This window comes from Crocodylus siamensis, chromosome 3 (assembly GCF_052110815.1).
Source record: "Crocodylus siamensis isolate JL-2025a chromosome 3, ASM5211081v1, whole genome shotgun sequence".
NCBI lineage: Eukaryota > Metazoa > Chordata > Crocodylia > Crocodylidae > Crocodylus > Crocodylus siamensis.
The window spans coordinates 193,263,718-193,282,530 of NC_143397.1; the positions used below are offsets into that span (position 1 = coordinate 193,263,718).

At 38.6% G+C, this 18,813-nt stretch overlaps 1 protein-coding gene across 1 annotated transcript in view; it reads right to left on the bottom strand.

Annotated features, from left to right (window-relative positions):
- The window catches only part of CA8 (carbonic anhydrase 8 (inactive)), a 77,792-nt gene that overhangs the window by 16,811 nt on the left and 42,168 nt on the right, over positions 1–18,813 (bottom strand). Inside the window, exons 5-7 of the mRNA XM_090040037.1 lie at positions 18,252–18,314; positions 15,354–15,402; positions 10,287–10,399 (exon numbers count right to left, since the gene is read on the bottom strand). Of these exons, the coding sequence (XP_089896163.1) occupies positions 10,287–10,399; positions 15,354–15,402; positions 18,252–18,314 (225 nt within the window). The remainder of the gene's footprint in view (positions 1–10,286; positions 10,400–15,353; positions 15,403–18,251; positions 18,315–18,813) is intronic.

Genomic DNA, 18,813 nt, shown 5'->3' on the forward strand with positions numbered 1-18,813 from the left:
CTGACAGTAAAGCTGACTTTAAAAAGTTAAGTCAGCTTAACCGTCAGAAAGTTAGTATATGTATATGCACCCCTAGACCCCTTTAAGTAAAAATATAAGGCTCTGCAAGGCCCCAGATCTTAGAGTAAGATGCTAAAAGGTAATGAGTGGCATTTTCTAGCCTCCTATTGGGGTGGTGAAATGATTTCCTAATGTAACTCAGAAGATAACTGCCATTGCTGTTCTTATCGACAAAATGATATAGATACAGATTTATTTATTTGATTTACTGTCTAGCTGTGCTCTGTTGCTTTTTTTTTTCTTCAGAAAGCAGAATATTTAGAAATCACTATCAATCTGACTTTGGATGCTGAGATGGAAGGGGCAGTTTGTACTCAAAAGATGAAAGGAAGGAAGAGCAGAGAAGTTCTTTTTAACATGCTTTTGAAGACAGACCCATGCACTTTTCAATTTATTTTATGTTTATTCAGCTCAAACTGCACCTAAAAACAAATATATTATAGGCTTTAGGACTGAAGAAACCTGCAGAAGTCAAGTGCTAGTAGTTACTGCAGATATTCCTTCTGCCTGAAAAAGGGTGTTTGTACCCGAAAGCTTGCACAGAAGAATTTTTCCAACTATTTTAGTTAGTCTAATAAAATGTATCAGATTTACCCAAAGAACCTCGTCTGTCAGTAGGAAACTAAGTAGCTTTCATGAAAGTAGCCTTTTCCTTTGGAGCTGAACTGAATCAACACAGAAATAGGCTGCAATCTATGATATAGATACAGATTTATTTATTTGATTTACTGTCTAACTGTCCTCTGTTGCTTTTAGTTTGGGATAAGGTATTTCACAAGATAACAGCTTTTGTTTGATCTCTTGAGAATTAGAGACTTCAAATAAATGTGAATCAAAAAAAAACTCTGTAAAGCTGGTATTTCTGAACTACCCATCCAAACTTGAAGTGCTCTACAACATATGCTGGGTGAGACTGGCTTTCCTTGCAGTAAATTCCTGTTCCAGGAGATATTCCTTAAAGTTGCTCCCATGTTGTTAAATCAGGAGGATGGGATTCATGCCACACTGTGCTTTTGACCTTCAGAATGCTCATGGTCATTATTGAAGCCCTTGTGCATTAACTGGAGTATCAGATTTTGAGGCCCAGTGTAGGTCAGATACAAAACCAGAGGCTGTACCAACTGTTCATGTGCACATGCCCACTGAAGAAGTGGTTCTGTGAGAGCTAATGCAGACCCAACCTATATTATATTTTTCATATAATCACTAGAGTGAATAAGTGTGCTCCACTGCCCAAGCAACACTTTCACACCTGCCTATCCCCTCCTCTGTACTTCCATTCCTGACTCCTTCCATGGATACTGTGAAATGTCCTCTGCAGGATCCAGAAGTTATTTGTACTTAGTACTAGTATCTTTTACAGGAGACTGGGGAGATCAATTTACAGGTATTTCCTCTATTATCAGATCTTATCTTCTAGAAACAGGTTCTGTCCTATTCCCAGAGAAAGATCAAGTCCATAGCATCAATGCAGCAGAATAGCAAAATGGGATAAAGCTTTTTGGAATATTACACATAGCTCATCATAAAGCTGAAGCCAAAAATTAAATTGGTTTTTATGTTGCAGGAACTTTTATTCTATTTCCCCCCATTTCCAACTTCCGTTTTTGCTTAATGGAGTGTTGCAAATAAACGTATATTTTCCGCATCATAAAATACGAAAAACAAAGAACATTAATGCATTTTCTTGGTAAAAGTCACCTTTTTCAGGAAAACAGGCTGAAGGTCACTTAAAAGGTGCTTTTTTCAGTTTAAATTTTTTCTACACCTTACTTCTACTGTCTAAGGAAATGGGTATAGATTATAACAGAATGAAATAACATAAATGCCTTGTAGTTCTTTATTGTACTACACTGATTTTGCACATTTCCAATTACAGCCCCCTGTACCAGTGAATATTTCTGTTCTTTAAAAATGAGGAGTATAGAATGAGCTACAAATGGGGTCAGAAATCCTGCCATTCAGTACTAAGCCATCAAACTATGGCAGTGGGTACAGGAGAATGACAGCTGCTGACTGCATCATTGTTAAAATGAAACCTCCTAATTGGCTTAGAGGATGCACTTGTTTTATGCTTCAGTGAACCACAAAAATTATTTATAAATGTTCTGTTTGAAAAAAATTGCGGGGAAAAAGTATGAACAACCTTTTCCTATTTTTCATTTTCTTTAATATTAATATTAGGGAGTGTATTATGATGCTGTTGTGTTTCTCCAGTGTGCAGAAATATATTCAGTGTCTCATAGGAAAAAAACAAGACACTTCATCCTTAGAGAAGAAACAGTAAGCTTATCATGAAACACATGAGGTTCATAAACTGACAGAAGGAGTGCAATGGGGAAAGCTGGAAATATAAGGGTGTGTTTTTCCAGTAAAATCTAGATTTCTTCAGAAACCAATGACAAAGCTCCAAAAGCTAGATTGTAAAGTCTTTGCTCTTACAAGTACACAAGTTATTTCAGATATCAGTTGACCCCAGAGAATATGAATTTCACAAACTGCTGAGCAGACTTCAGTGGGAGCAAAATCAGGCCTTAAAGTCTAATGGTTTCATTCCTCCTTTGTTGTCTAGATACTCATTTCAGCTCAACCATTCTCATCTGAACTAATGAAATCACATCATTACAAAAAATAGTCATCAGTACAAGTAGAATAAATACCCCTTTTCTGAATATTTCTCAATTTACCATACTAATTTCTAAACCAAACTAATTTTTAGAATCAGGGAATTATAGAAAAGTAGGGCAAGAAAGGGCTTCTGGAGCTCATCTAGTCCAACACCCTGCTCAAAGAAGGATCATCCCAACAAGTCCTTGTATAACCTATTCCTAAAACTGCACAATCAGCCCTCTTACACAACTACAAGGCATATTGACCAAGGACACCAAAAGCACTCTAACCTGCTACAGATAAAGCAGGTAGGCAAGGGCCATCAGTGATCCAGCACTGCAAGGGTTGTTAAAATGCATTCAAGAGATAGAAGTAAGAGAGCCATGCCCCCTGTTGCAGAGGAAAGCAAAAACCTATACAGTCCATACCAGTCTGACCATGGAATAAAATTCCTTCCTGTAGAGTGGCAAGACCCTCTATATTTAAATCTCCTGGTTTTAATCCCAGCAGGAACACTGGCATGTTCCAGTTAAAAACCCTAGCTTAAGCTGCAGCCACATGAAACTGGGAAGGAATGCATACTCACAGTGGTGGACAGAAGCACGGTTCAGAAGAATCTTGATGCTTTAGAAAGTCACGTGGCAGCTAACAGGATGAAGTTCAATGCTGACAAATGCAAGGTGCTACACCTCAGGAAGAATAATCAAATGCAGTAATACAACTGGTTGAATAGAAGCACAGTGGAAGAGGATCTGGGAGTCAGTCTGATGCCAAGTAGAGTGGCAAGACCCTCTAAATTTAAATATCCTGGTTTTAATTCCAGAAGGAACACAGGCGTGTTCCAGTAAAAAAACCCAGCCTAAGCTGTAGCCAACACCCTGATGAGGAAGGCAAAAAAAAAAGTTCTGACCCCTGCAGGAACAGAAAGAAAACATTTCTTCCTGGACCTATGCGGCAACCAGCAAAGCCCAGAAGCATGAAAAAAACAAATGCTCTCCACTCTGTTCTGCAACACAGGGACAGAAAACAACTTCATGTATCACCCCCTCTAAGTGGACAGCTAGAACTCCCCTTTCTGTATCCTCCCCATAAACCTATTCCAGATGCTTTGATCTTTTTCCATAACAACATCAGTTGTGTTCACTGTCCTATTGCTAAGCATAGTCATCTCCAATATCCATCTGCTTTTCTCCCTATCTTCCAGTGATCTGTGAAAGACAGGAGGGTTCCTGGGCTTCCCACTGTTGCGGTCTACAGCACACTCCAGGCGTAGTGACTCCTAGATCATCCCTGACCAATACTTATACAGCCTCTTCTAAAATAACTTCTCTCCCCTCTTTATCATTATTATAGTTTCATAGTTGGTAGGGTCGGAAGGGACCTGAGCAGATCATCTAGCCGACCCCCTGCCATGGCAGGAAAAAGTACTGGGGTCAAACAACCCCAGCAAGGCGTTCATCTAGCCTCCTCTTAAAGACCCCCAGGGTAGGAGCCAGCACTACTTTGCTTGGATAAGTTGAGAAGGTGTTGTAATATATAGGAATATGCACCTTCAACTTATGTTATTTATGTTATTTTACTTCCATTTCCCTTCAGCACTATACTACTAGTCAGTGTTACTGTGTTAATCACAAGAATATAACAACTGTTAAATTAAAACTGACCAGCAGTTTATATTGTCCAATACTGTATCTCTAAAGTGGGTCACCAAATACATCAAAAGGTGATGAAAAGCCCTGTATTACGCATATCTTTGAAACTCTGTACAAGAAAGGGGAAATTTATTTCTGACAACAACAGTTGATCATATTATGCCCTGAAGCATGAAAACAGACAACCTTATAATTTGTCTCATACCTGGTATAACTGAAGATGCTATTATTATTCAGATACATATCAAATTCTATTTTGAAATTTTAGTAAAACTATTCTCTTCAACAACATTCTGCAGAAGACACTTCTATAAGTTAATGCTATATTATGCAAAAAGTGGTTCTTTTAATTCATTCAAAATGCTTTGATTTTCTGTGCTTTCATATCATGGAAAAGTATAATGCTATAAAAATATCTTTATGGGCCTCCTTTGGCTCCTGCAGAATTGTACCTATACAGAATTTAACCTTTAGTGTATGTCCTTTTATTTTCCTTCCACAGTAAATAGTCCTAGTGTTCCTAACTTCTCCCCACAGGACAGCAACAAAGGATGCAAAAAGGAAGCAAGTAGGTCAGAGTGCAAAATACATTTGACATATGTGTACAAATGAGAGAGATATGGAGAATAAACAAGATGAGCTGAAAGGCAGAGCCTGTGAAAAGAGCTATGATCTACCTGTTATCACACAGACTTAGTGAAACACCTGTTATGACTGGAATGTCAAAATTGAAGGGTTTGGTATGTTTCAGAAGGATGGGTTTGGAAGAAAAGTTGGTTGTATGTCAGAAACATATATATTTATTGCCTAGTTTAGGAGTAAGAAGGTAGCAGAGCAGAATGTATTTGGATGAAGATAAAAAGTGAAAGATACAGCAATGACAGAATGGTGGAGATTTATTATAGACCACCAAGTCAGGAAGAAGAGGTGGATGAGGCACTCTTCAAGGAGACAACAAAATTATCAGAAAGTTATGAGATAGAATTGACTGATAGGAGACTTCATTTTTCCAGACATCTGCTAGAATAATAATACAGCCAAATATAACATGTCAAGTAAATTCGTAACTTGTGTGGAGAACAGCTTTCTGTTCCAGAAAGTTGAAGATAAACTGACAGATCATTTAATTGTCCTGACCAATAGGGAAGAACTAATGAAGGATGTGAAGCTGATGGGAAACATGGAAAGATACAATCACAACATAATAGAATTTGTGATCCTGAGATGGGAAAAGCATGATGTCAGCAGAATTAAGATATTGGATTTCAAGAAGTTAAATTTCAACCAAACAAAGGACACAATAGGCATGGTGCCATGTGAGGATAGACTGAATGACAAAGGCACCCAAGATGACTGGAAGCTTCTAAAGGGCATAGTACTGGAAGCCCAAAAAGAAGCTATTCCAACACAATGGATGCACAAGAGGAATGGCTGCACGAGGAGCTTGTAGGCTACCTCAAAAAATACAGGCAATGGAAAGTAGTGAAGGTCACCAAGAAAGCATACCAGGAAACAGCAAGAACTTGCAGGGACAAAATTAGGAAAGCAAAGGTAAAAAATTAACTTCACCTAGCAAAGGAAGTTAAACACAACAAGAAGTGGTTATATACATAGTGTTGACCAGGAAAGAAAGATCAAGGAAGTTGTGAGTCCACTGTTAAATACCCAGGGAACATTATTAACAGAGGATGCAAAGAAGGTGGAGCTGCTCAACAACTACTTTTGTCTTAATCTTCACAAAAAAATTAAGCTGCCACCAAACATCTAATAAGAATTATTTTGATGAGAAAAGGGACAAGCTGAGTGATGAGATAAAAGAAACAGTTAGCTTTAAATGAGTCTGAATGAATTCAAGTCAGCAGGACCTGATGAACTTCATCCCAGGGTATTGAAAGAACTGACAGAGGAAATCTCAGAAGCACTGACAAAACTATTTATGCAAAGCACCAGACAACAAGGAAACAGACAACACAGTGCCCGCCCCTCTTAAAAAAAGCTAAAAGGAAGAACCCAGGAACTATGGATCAGTTAGCCTCACCCCAATATTCAGGAAGTTACTAAAGCATACCATAAGGAATTCCATTTGCAAGTATATGGAGAAGGAAATGCTGATCATGAGCATCCAACATGGGTATAGTATGGATGAACAAACCATGCCAAACAAACTTGATCTCCTTTTTCAACAAAATAATCAATTTGGTGAAGGGAATACAGTGGAAGTAGTGTATTTAGACTTCAGACAGGTTTTTTTAAACAAATTGGAGTAATGTGACCTAAACAAAACTACTATAAGGTAGATAGACAACTGGCTCAATAGCTGCAAGGAAAGGGTAATTAATTATAAATGGATCCATGTCAGAATGGCAAGAGGTTCTTAGTGGAGTCACACTGGAGTCTGTCCTGGGCCCCATGCTGTTCAACCTGTTTTTTAATGATTTGGAGGCTGGAAGAGAGAGCTGTTTGAGCAAGTTTGAAGATCATATGAAACTGGGAAGGAATGTGCACACGCAGTCGTGGACAGGAGCACAGTTCAGAAGAACCCTGATGCATTAGAAAGTCAGGTGGCAGTTAACAGGATGAAGTTCAATGCTGACAAATTCAAGGTGCTACACCTCAGAAAGAATAATCAAATGCACTAATACAACTAACTGGCTGAATAGAAGTACAGTGGAAAGGATCTAGGAGTCTGGTAGATTACAGACTCAATATGAGTTTGCATTGTGATGCAGTTGCACAAAAGGTGAATACAATTTTGGGAGGGATCAATAGGAGTATTAAGTGCAAGACACAGAAGGTAATGGTGCCTCTTTACTCAGGACTGGTTAGATCTTATCTAGGGTATTGTGTTCAGTTTTGGTTTCCACATTTTAAAAAGAATATGGAGAAGTTAGAAAGAACTTAGGATACAGAGGTAGGAGACAAAAATGATAACGGGCTTGGGAGGCAAATCATACAAAGTGAGACTGAAGGAAATAGGCTTGGTCAGCTTGTGGAAAATGTGATTAAAGGGGGACATAATAGCAATCTTCAGATATATGAATGGCTGCTGTAAGAAAAAAGGGAGAATACCTTGTATCTCATGCTGCAGAAAGCAGGATGTGGATGAACAGCTAGAAGTTGCAGCAAAGTCAATTTAGAGTAGATACAGGGGAAAAAATCTTTGCAGTTAGAAGAGTGAGGCAGTGGAATAGACTTCCTACAGAAGTTGTGGGTCTTGAACATTGGAGGTGTTCAAGAAGACGTTAGGTAAGCTTTGGTCAAGAATGATCTAGGAGTAACTATGCTTATGTTTTTCTAGGAGTATTTCCCATGCTTTGCTGGGTGCTGCATGGGACCAGGAAGGATTTTTTTTCCCTCTTGTTGCTAGGTATATTTGGGGGACAGGGGGTGCAGATTTTGATGCCTTCAGAAGTGTTGGATTTTGGCTGTAGCCAAGGTCGGGAATTTTAACTGGAGTGTGTCAATGCTCCTGCTGAGACAAAAAGCAGAAGGTTCTTGATTAGAAGCTCTTGCTCTTCCACTCAGGGTCAGACTAATAGCTGTATTTGGGGTTAGGAAGGAATTTTACCCCATGGCCAGATTAGTATGGACTGCTGAGGTTTTTCCCTCTTCCTTGGATGTGTGTTTGATTTTTTAATATTATTTGTGAGTGTGTTTTAACAATCCTTTCAGCAGCAGGGTATTTACCACCATTGTCTCCTTGGTTTATCTGTGATCAGTTAGGGTTCTACACCTTGTAGTCTGTGACAGTGTTGACTTTTGTAGTTTTAGTAGCAAATTAGACAAGGATTGTATGGGATGGTTTGGATAGAGATGATCCTGTCTCAGTCAAGGGGTTGGACTACAGGACTTCCAATGGTGCCTTCCAGCCCTATTTTTCAATGATTCTATGAAACTTTTTGCATTTGCTTTCATGTGTGGGTGGGTTTGTACATATTCCGTGTTAAGTTATATCCCCTTCATAATGTCTCTAATAACTTGTTTGACTTCAGTGTATTAGTGGCAGTGGCCATGACACCTGCATCTTTTCTTCTGAGTTTTAGCTAATCAAGAATCTCCAAGTGTAACTAGGTAAATTAATTGTACCCAGAGGTGTAACTAACAGTTTTTTGCTCAGGGCAAAAGCATGGCAGAAAGCTGAGATGGATTGGGTGGTTGGTGTGTTGTTACTGCTGCAGCACAGAGCTGCTGCCAGGGCGAAGACTCCCCAGGGACCTGCTGTTCCATGGCCCCCTCTAAATTAGTGTCTGGTACTGGTGACTGTTTAGCCACCCCTAGTTACACTGCAGATTATACTTTATTCTGTTTTCTGATTCTTGTTGTGTTTGCAGATATGATATGCTGAATGTAAGCATGACTGACAAACAGGACACAAGGCTGCCTGAGCTATGGAAATCAATTTGTCCTTCAATCCTTTTTTATTGTATACTGTGAATAGCCTCTCCTATATTGCTATTAATAGTTTTCCTTACAACTATGAGAATGTCTATGATAGAAAAAAGAGAAGCTAGTAAACTTCTCTCCACTACCGCCTACAAAATCTAACACTTTTGTAGATATATTCCCTAGGTTTTAAAGGCTCTGTGTTTACACACCAGAAATTACAATTGATTATATCAGAACAGAGAAAATAAACTAAAATATCAAATAAGTATAAAACAAACCTAACAACTGGTCAGTTCACTTAGTCTATTAGTAATATTTCCAAGGTCTGTTGTCAAACAATGCAGAGAAATAACTTTTTGGCAAATGTTTTCAGTTGAACTTTCCATTTATTTATAATATGTATTCATTTGTCTATAATATAAAGTAGAATTGACTCAATCGGTAATAATATTTTACACTTGTATTTAAAGCCTTTTATAGAACAACATTATACTTAGGATGATTAGCTGACTTTTTACTAAATGCATTCTCCCTTTAAGAGTTATTCTGAGTCTTCTAAAACCCATAGATTTGTAGTTTTTTTCAATCAGTGCTAAGATGTCATAAGAGCTATCCTTCTGAAAGCAAATAAGTGTCGGGCTCATGATTAGATAAATTTAAGTTATAGTCTGTTAACTTAAAATGTTTACTGGGAACCAATGTTTTCATCCTTTTATTAATGAACTACAATGTTGTGTAAATAGCTCATATTAAGAGGATCCACCATCAGAATAAAATGACAAGCTGTTAACACAGTTGTCTACTGGTGTTATTAGCAACTTCTTAGATTGCTAAGGTAAAAAAAATAACTGAATTTATCCTCATACATGTTTTTTTCTCTACACTCTTTACATAGCTTGGACAATTAAAATAAATGTATTTCGGCTCAGTAGTGTAGTTAGCATCAGTTGGATTACTAGTGATGCCTATGTCTTTGGTTTTCAGCACCTTTCTGTCAAATGTTTTTATTTGGATTGTTTGTGTATTTATTTATTTTTTGTTTATTTCTAGAGAAATATATAATTAAATGCATGCTTTTTAAAAACCTAAAGTTGAGGCCAAATTCAAGTTGCCAGTGTTCATTTTCCCGTTATAAAATGTGAAACTCAGAAGATATATTAAATATAGTTCAACCCAATATAGTTATCCTGCACGATTAACAATTTTCTTTCTCCAGGATATAGTGTCTCCTTGTGTGTCTTCGTTCCTTCAGCATCAGAAAGAAGTGATATTTGAAAGTTTACAATTACAAAGGATTGAATTTCTTTCCTTACTGAATTCTTTCCTCCTTTTTTTCTTTCTTTTGCTTTAGTATAGAATTATTTTAAATGCACATGATAAATGATAACAAGGAATTTTCATCTCTGACCTTTCTATTGCTTTGACTGACTCAAAAGATTTAACCTTTACTTGAAAAGCTATGTACTGATCTAATGGGATCTTCAAGGAAAAGCACATTTAATGTCCTGATATCTATTTGCACACTATGACCTTTAGTTCACAACCACATTTTAAGGTTACCTTAAGCATAGTTATTACCTGCAGTTGGGACAGAGTCAAGGGATATCTAAACAATATCCAGGTAACACCTTCACTGCAGGGCGGAATGGTGAGAGAGCCTTCATATACCCAATAATCACGTAGAAGAGGATCTACAATTTAAAAAAATATATAATTTTAAAGTGATTAATACTTTACACATCTAAAATTCAAAAATCAAACAGTGCTCGACAAAAGTGGCTAAGGGCTTGTCTATATTAGAAGCCACAGAACAGTAAGCTAATGGGTAAATTTAGTAGAGGAGTCCTTGGAATAAGTGAAATGTAGCTGTCTTCATTTTGAAAGAACATAAGTAGAGTGTATAGGGTAGCTAACGTACTCCTTTGTAACTTGCCTAGGAAAAATCTTTAAGTTTGACCACATTAAGAATTTTTCTTAGCCCCACAAAGCTTTGGAACAGGGACCTGAAGTTTGGCAGATGGCTGCACTCAGTGCTAGAGAAGTGTCTTTTGCCTTAACAAGTATTACCACTATTTTAGGGATCAGGAAAAGGAGGTATATTCAAGTCCTTAAGGTCACACTGAGGCAGATTGTGACCTTAAGGACAGATGCCAGATTTCCTGAATCCTGGTCCTTTCCTCTAACCATTAGTAAACCATTAGTAAATGCTACTTCCCTTGAAGTTAGCCTCTGCCTAGTCCTGCATGTTGGAGTAAGAAAATGAAAAAAATAGCTTTCTTCTTCAAGCTTTGGCCGGCAAGACTAGACTCTCGCAGAGCCCAGCCTTTAAGAAGTTCAGAACTTTTTGCTGGACTGAGGCCTAAAACCTTATAAACCCACCAGGGACAAAAGATACTAGTACAGAGAGTGCAAAAGAAGCCCAGTGTAGGAAGAAGAGGGCTGTAGTTATGCACTTTCTCAGTATTTCCTTAGTACAACTTTACCAGCATGAGGGAGAGCACCCTAGAAAGGTGCTATTGTACATGTTCTGCCAGAGACAGAGCTCCATTATACAATCCTTCTTCATCCTCACCCAACACAAACAGTATTTTAAAACCACAATCCATTTCTGAATTATAGGCACAACAGACAGCACCACTTATCACAGAGGTTGTCAATGATGACTAGAAAATGGTATTTAGAAGTTTGTTTTTAGAAATTGGTTTATAGGTAAAGTAGATATGCATTAGATATGCATTAGAATAATGATCCAGGGAAACAGCAAGGATTAATTGGTTTCTAAAAAGCATATCTGTGACAAAGTTTTTTCAAGGCCCACTGTGTCTGACAGGCAAACAGTGGCCAGACACACCAGCTGGAAATTGAAACCATGTACTACACTGTTCCATAACATGCGATAAGGTGGCACCAGGTCACAGTGCCCAAGTGCAGACCCTTGAGATTTTGGGGAACAGACCAAATTCAGAGAAGACCAATAGAGCCCAAATTAGGACGTATGAATGGGATGGGCTTGTGAAACAAAGGAATATATTGACAGGACAGATCATGGACAGTATGATGACCACTGAGGCCGTGTGTAGACAAAATGGGGGCATGTGTACACAACACTTTAAAGCGGGTTAAATGCTTTTGCACCGTTTTAATGGTATTGGTGTTTGCATGTGTTGGTGGCATATTGCACAGTAATTCCAGCCACTCTAAGCAAATTCAGCAGCATAATGTGCCTTGAATGACTTGGGGCACAGCAAACTAAAACTCCTCTGAGTTATTCATTACATAACAACTTCCTCTGAGGAGTTTTAGTTTGCTGCCCTACAGCCGCGGAGCAAAGCACCGGGATCCGTGCAGCTCAGAGGTTCTGCAGAAAGCCCATGCAGGCAGCCTAGAAGTAGCCCAGGGAGGCAGGCTCCACCCAAGAAAAGAAAAGAAAAGCAGCAAACCTGATCTTTTTTCCATTTTTTCCCTGGACCCTACCTCCTCCCTGAGCTGCCCGGGGGCCCAGTGATAGCCTCTGCAGCTGAGCTGCAGTGCCCCCCAGGACCACCAAGCTGGATGCCTGTGGGCAGGTGCTGCCTGGGTGGAGCTGCCACTGCCATGAAAGGAAACACCAGCCTCCCCCTCTTCCCACCCCCCCGGACTGTTCTGCACGCTGGCAGCTTGCCCTCCCCTCCCCACCACTGGAAAGGCAGGTAAGTTCAGGTGTGTGCATGGCACAGTGGTTTAAAGGGCCCTGAATTGAAGTGGTGTTTTTAAAAACCCACTGCTGCAATTTAGATGAATCAGTGATGACCTAAAGATGAAGAGTCATTGCAGAGGGAAAAAGATACTAAAGGAGGGATTTTCAAGCAGCAAAGTGTCCCCAAGAGGGGTACCCAAGGCCACCATGGACAGAGGGCCAACCTGTCTTACCCACCCCACTGGAGGGGAGAGGGGGAGGGTGGGCCTTGGCCTCCAACCTCCAGGCTGCTGGCATCTGAACTCAAGAGAGAACCTCAGAGTGAAGCTTGCGTACTGGCCAGGCATACCTTTCCTCTGATAACAGCTCTAGGACTGGTAGATATAGAATTGTTTGCATTATTCTTATCTGCTATCACTGTGTATCAATAACACTCACCTATTAGTGAATGGAGAGGTTATGGTAGGTCTAAGAGTTTGGGTCCACCTGGAACAAGGTATCTGGGTCATAAACCCAGTGCCAACAGTCAATGCTTCCCATTGTAAGACTTGTTTTCAGTGGCTTAGAATTTTACCAGATGTTAACCATTTGGGCAGAAATGTTATATGCTGTGTCTGCCTCACATTGAACTTTATGGAAAATACTCAGTTAAAATGGTAAATGCCATTTCTGAGAATGAAGCTAAGAAAAGTGGGTTTTGCTATCTCTGAGAATCTGTCAAAATCTAGCCAAGTTTTTAGTTTCAGTTCACACTTGCTTAATTTTTTTGTTAGATTTTAACAAATATTCTATGCACAGTATGTATGTCCCAGGCAGGGATTCAGAAAGCCTATCCCTGTACCCACAACTATTAGCTGCTCTGGGCCATGCCAAGTATGGGCACCTGAGGGGAGAACAGAAAGACTAATTTGACTGATCCCCTGCTGGACTCAGGAACCTTGGAAGAGGAAGCTGCTTGATTCATATGCAGACTGTACAAGAATCGAACCTATAGGAAAACTAGGGGTGATAGTAAAATACACTAAGTCTTTCTTTCCAAGACCCTAGGAATTGGGACAAAGAGACTGTGCCTAGCTGGGCAAGAAAACTGGGAGTGAGAATCAGGAAGGAAAATGAGATGCCAGGATTAAGAGCCAGTAAGGATAGAGAGGAGGTCAAATGATGCTTCCCTTAATCACAAGAAGATTATAAAGGTTGCAGAGTGAAACACTCAAAAGTCAGGAAATGCCTTAAATAACGTTGTCTATAAAACCTTAATTCAACTAACCCCTAGTTGAATTATCAAATAAGCTTCAGCTGAAGCACCCCAGAGGCCATTTTGAAATGCAGGGAGGGGTTAATACATGTCATAGTGAGCCATTTTACTTAGAGAGGCTATCCAGGAAATGCTCTAATTAAAATGCCATCTCCCTGTTCCTCCCCTCCTCCTACACCAAGTGTATAGGCACCTGTACCTGAGCATTTTACATGCATTAAATAAATTACCCTTACAACAACTCTGGAAGGTGAACCAGGTAATAATATCACCATTTTACAGATGAGGAACAAGCAAGATTAAGTTCAGAGCTATCCACTGATGTGAAATGCCTAAAACCTGATTTTCAGAGGACTTTGCATTACATAACAACTTTATACATTCAAAGCACAGCTCCCATTGACTTCAGTTGCAGGTGTGAGCACTCAGCACTTCTGCAAATCAGACCCCAAGGTCACAAGTCAGGCACCTAGAAAATGAGGAACATGCGATTAGTGACCACCTGTAAAAAATCTGGTTTAAATGACTCGACTAACATCACAGAAGAGTTCTGAGGCAGGGGTCCTGTGAAAAAGATGTTACATGCACATGCAATTAAAGACTGTCTCATAATGAAAGTGCACAAGAGGCCTGCCTTGAGGTTGCACGGGCAACTTAATTCTGGTATTTCCTAACATTTGAGTGCTTGACCTTCTTTAACACAAGGTTATGAGTTTGTGAGAGGTTTTGGTAGAGGGATGGTGGTAATAGGTTTAAAGAGACTGCTGCTACGAAATGAAATTTGACATAGATGCTCCCTTTTCTAGAAAAGACTTGTTCTAGAGGATTATTTTTAAGACTCAACATTTTGGCACCCATACATTGGAAGCGACTGTATTTGTTTCTCATCATTGATCTAAAACTTATTTGCTATGTGCATGTTGATCTACCAATCACCTAGATCTTCTATCTAGCTGATAAAGGTATCATAGCATAAGGAGGATTTGTCTTTGAACTTAGTGAAAAGTTAAGGGAGTCTTAAATATCAATTAAAAATCTTTATTTGGAAAGTGAGACTTCTGGATAAGAAATAAATACCTGTCCCTGGATGCCTGCTGAAGTACAGAGTATGGGACAAGAATAACATACAACCCTACCCTAAAGGGACCTAAAGTCTTCCTCAACCGGGATGGGAAATTCTCAAGATGGATGGACAAGGACTAATGGATGCTGTGCAATTTTAAGGGATGCAGTAATACTATATTCAAGTAGCCCACTGGAATGCTCAGAGAAATACTAGAATTTCCATTGTAATGAAGCTGTTCCACATCACCCTAGCCCATGCCTCTAAGATGCCAGAGTGTCTAGAAATACATGTTGTTAACAACACATGAGTATCAGTTTTCCTCCTTCCATTTGAATCTCATCAGCCATATCACAGTGGCAGGACTTTAAAAATAATGATCTACCACCACGAGGAAGAAGATGGCTTCTCAATGGGTAAATTGCTTATAAACATCTTCACTGTTGGTCTAAGGGGTGGTCCACATCCAGAGATATAGACAGTTTTAGCTGGTAATCCAGCCACATTAAAGCTGCTTTCCAGAACAACAAGAGTTGCAATAGGGATTTTATGAAGTGGCATGAGGCAGTCAACGGTTCAAGAGTGCAACATGCATAATGGTTGATTTACACTAGTAAGAAAATGTTTGAGATACATATAAACACCACCTACCTGGTAACAATGAGTTGGGATTAAAACAGGGTATTGTTTTGGACTTCCCCTGAAAAAAAAATAATACAAATCCATCTCATCTCCAGTTCAACAGAGATTGAAGGAAAAATAAAAAACTCTGAATGTTGGCATAATAGTAAGCCTTGAATTTCTGTTCAGGTCATCCACTGTCATTAGCCTCCACAAATCATCATTACATTTGTCCTTGCAGCTATACAAACATCTTTTTATTTATTTGTACTTTGTATTTTTGATCCAAGGATATATAACCTATTTTGGTAACTCTCAGCTAGCTTAGTCCCTCATTCTCTACTGAGATACTCTAAAAGCTCTTTATCCCTCTATTTGCTAATTTAAGATTCCTGAATTCCATATATAGTGAATTTACGGATCAGGACCTAAGTGATCTTTTGCCTAAGCTGCCTGTTTCCTCAAGAATTTCTAAGGCTTATATTCTGCCCTTGGACAAATACTAATATGGCCCTTTCGATTCAGGGATGGAAGCATGTATACACCTGAAGACAGAATAAACGTTATCATGTATATGTAATTGACTTTTACAAGTGAATTATAAAGATTTGTTTTTAAAGGGTATCAAAACATCAGCAGCACTTTTTATATGTAAAATTACCAAAGAATTAGAGGTTTAAATTACAGAAGACTATTTTGTTATATATTGTATGTGTATTTATAAATAATAAACCATAGCTATGGTATCTCTGTAGGGCTGCAAAAGCCCTATAGAGGTCCTTTTAATTGTTCTTGGTTTATATCTGATGTATTGTCCTGTTTTAAATTGGAGAGATTACCAGTAGGTATAATATATCTAACTAAATAAAGGTGCATCTTTCAATCAACCATTTCAAAACCAGTTCATTCCTACATGCACTTCCCAAGGCCTGAGCATGGATTTGCATTTCTGGTATCAAAAAGCCTAACACAGCAGTTCCCATGTTGTAGTCAACAGACCACTAGTGGCCTGTAAGGCCAGAGTGAGTGTCCTGTAGATTGTGCTGCTCCCCTTGTTTGTGCTGCTCCCCTTGCTTCAATTAAAAATTTGAAAATAAGGGTGCATGTTGAGCTGCATGACATGTTGATGGTTGACAATGGTCTGCTGATCCAAAAATTCTGGGAACCACTGGTTTAACACAATCCAGAATACAGTGAAAAAAATCTTACTGAGCCTGTAAATTAAGAAGCCTTGTGATGAATTCCATGAACTGTAAAATTTGCTGGGAACATCTGTAACATTCCAATACTTTAAATTAGTTTAAAATAATCATAAACTTAATAGTTTATCTTTATTACAATAAAGTAGAATTCAGACGGGATTTTTGATGATACCTTCATGTGCAGGCTGATGGCTCACCAGGTAGGAGGATCTATGCCTATACAACTACAGCCTGTTTGGCTGTGCTGTCATTGATCCCCATTGGTCCATGCCACACAGGAAGTGAGAAACTGCTCACTCATTTAAGGGAGTTAGAAAGAAGCAACAGTAGTCAACTCAACATTGCCTATCCTTGAGCCAGAAATTACAACTCCTGATCTTGTTTCTCTTCTGATACATGGTCCGGACACCCTGATTTAATTACTGTAACCCTGGATCTTGCCTTTTGTCTGATACCTGTTCTTGACAGCATGTGGCTTTCATGCATAGCACCTTATAGAACAAGTTTAGTATACTTAATGCAAAGTAAATGTATATATGCAGAAAATGTGCATCATAGTGACCTATGAAGGTCACTAATAAAATATGCTAGCATTAAAGTGGGCATTCATGACCTTCCTACTTTCATTTCTACTTCCAATAATCAGGGCACAAAGAGTTCTCTATACTCCCTCTTTTTTTTCAGACACAGGGAAAAGATGATAGTTTCTAAAAACAAATATGACACCTGAAGCACATGATATATTGTTCAACTAAAATAAGGTTTAGAATTCAGTTTAATTGAAAAAAGAATGATATTAGATCCTAATTTCCAACTTTTTCATGACCATTTCAATTAACTGGCACTTTTTCAATGCCTATGAAGCACTTTTTATTCATAGATAAATAGCCCCACAATCTGCCCACAAAATAAGCCAGTGCCAGCTGCCACTTAAATAAGTTTAATTGACCCCTGTATATAAATAGATATAACTGTGCTACTTACAAGTGTGTCTATGTCGTACTTGTGCTAAAACTTGCAGCAATTAGAAAAAAGGGTAAAACAACTATGGGTATCTATAATAATTTGTCTATATGCAAATAAGTATAGGTATGTTTATTTTACAGTTAATGTTTTAAAATTTGTCCCTCACTTCCATGTGCTCAGAAAAAGCAGGGTCTAATGGTAAGGGATGGGGAAAAGAGGCTGAGGGGGGGGGCAGGAAGAGGGCAAAGGGGCCACCTGCTCTTACCCCCACCCATAGGTTTATTTTTCCTCCTGTAGTAGTGAGAGAGGGACAAACTCAAGACAAACCTCCAATCACTAGATTCTATATCTGGAAAATTTTAACAAATTTATAAATTTTCCATATATAGAATCTAATTATTGGGGTGTCATCTGATATTCAGGATCTTATATTTGAGTACATATGTTAGATCCTTTATCTTTTCTTAGTGGTTGTGTTCATATTGAGAACATATTTATATCATAAAGAAGTCAGTACTTGCCAGCAATTAGCATCGTAAGAGAGCCAACTTTCCCTGCAGTCAGAAGAGGAAATAACCATAATAACCCTGTGGTATCTCTTGTTAAATATTGACTTTCTAATAGTTCCCATATGGTATCGTAACACAAATATTTCTGACCCTGTTCTTTCTGCCTCACTTTATCATATTTACCCTTTTTCCATTTAGTGTGTCTCTGTCAGCAAAGTAAGTATTTATATTTCCCTCAGACAATGCTTTACCTTGTACTGGATGTCCTGAAGAACTTCGGTGACAGCCTTTAGGCCTGCGTGTTCCTTTCCTATCTAAGACATTACAAACAAACAAACAAACCCAAAAGTGAATGGTGGTGCTATGTTGTTTCTGAAAAATTGTAGAGCAAGAAACAGGGCAACAAGTACAACCAGATCAGTACTCCTTTGTAGTAAAGTTACGTGACCTTGTATTAACTAAATACTATTACACAGCAACTTCAAACAATAGCTATTAAATCAATTACCAAAAAAAATCATTGGCCAAAATGAAACTAGGTTTAAATAACTTTAAAGCTGTGACAGAAACTGATAAAACATTTTAAAAAGTCAAAGTCAATAAACAATCAGTATTGTAGCACGTAATGCACATAAGATCAAAATGACGCAGTGTTGTGACAAAAATGCCAAGGCTGTATATGATTTGTCCTTACTAGCTGGTATTAGAAATGTACACATAAAAGAACTGAGTGTACAACTATGACAGAAACCTTTGAATTTGCAAAATAAGGCCCAACACTCCAACAGTGAGTTTTACCTTTCCTTGAAGCCA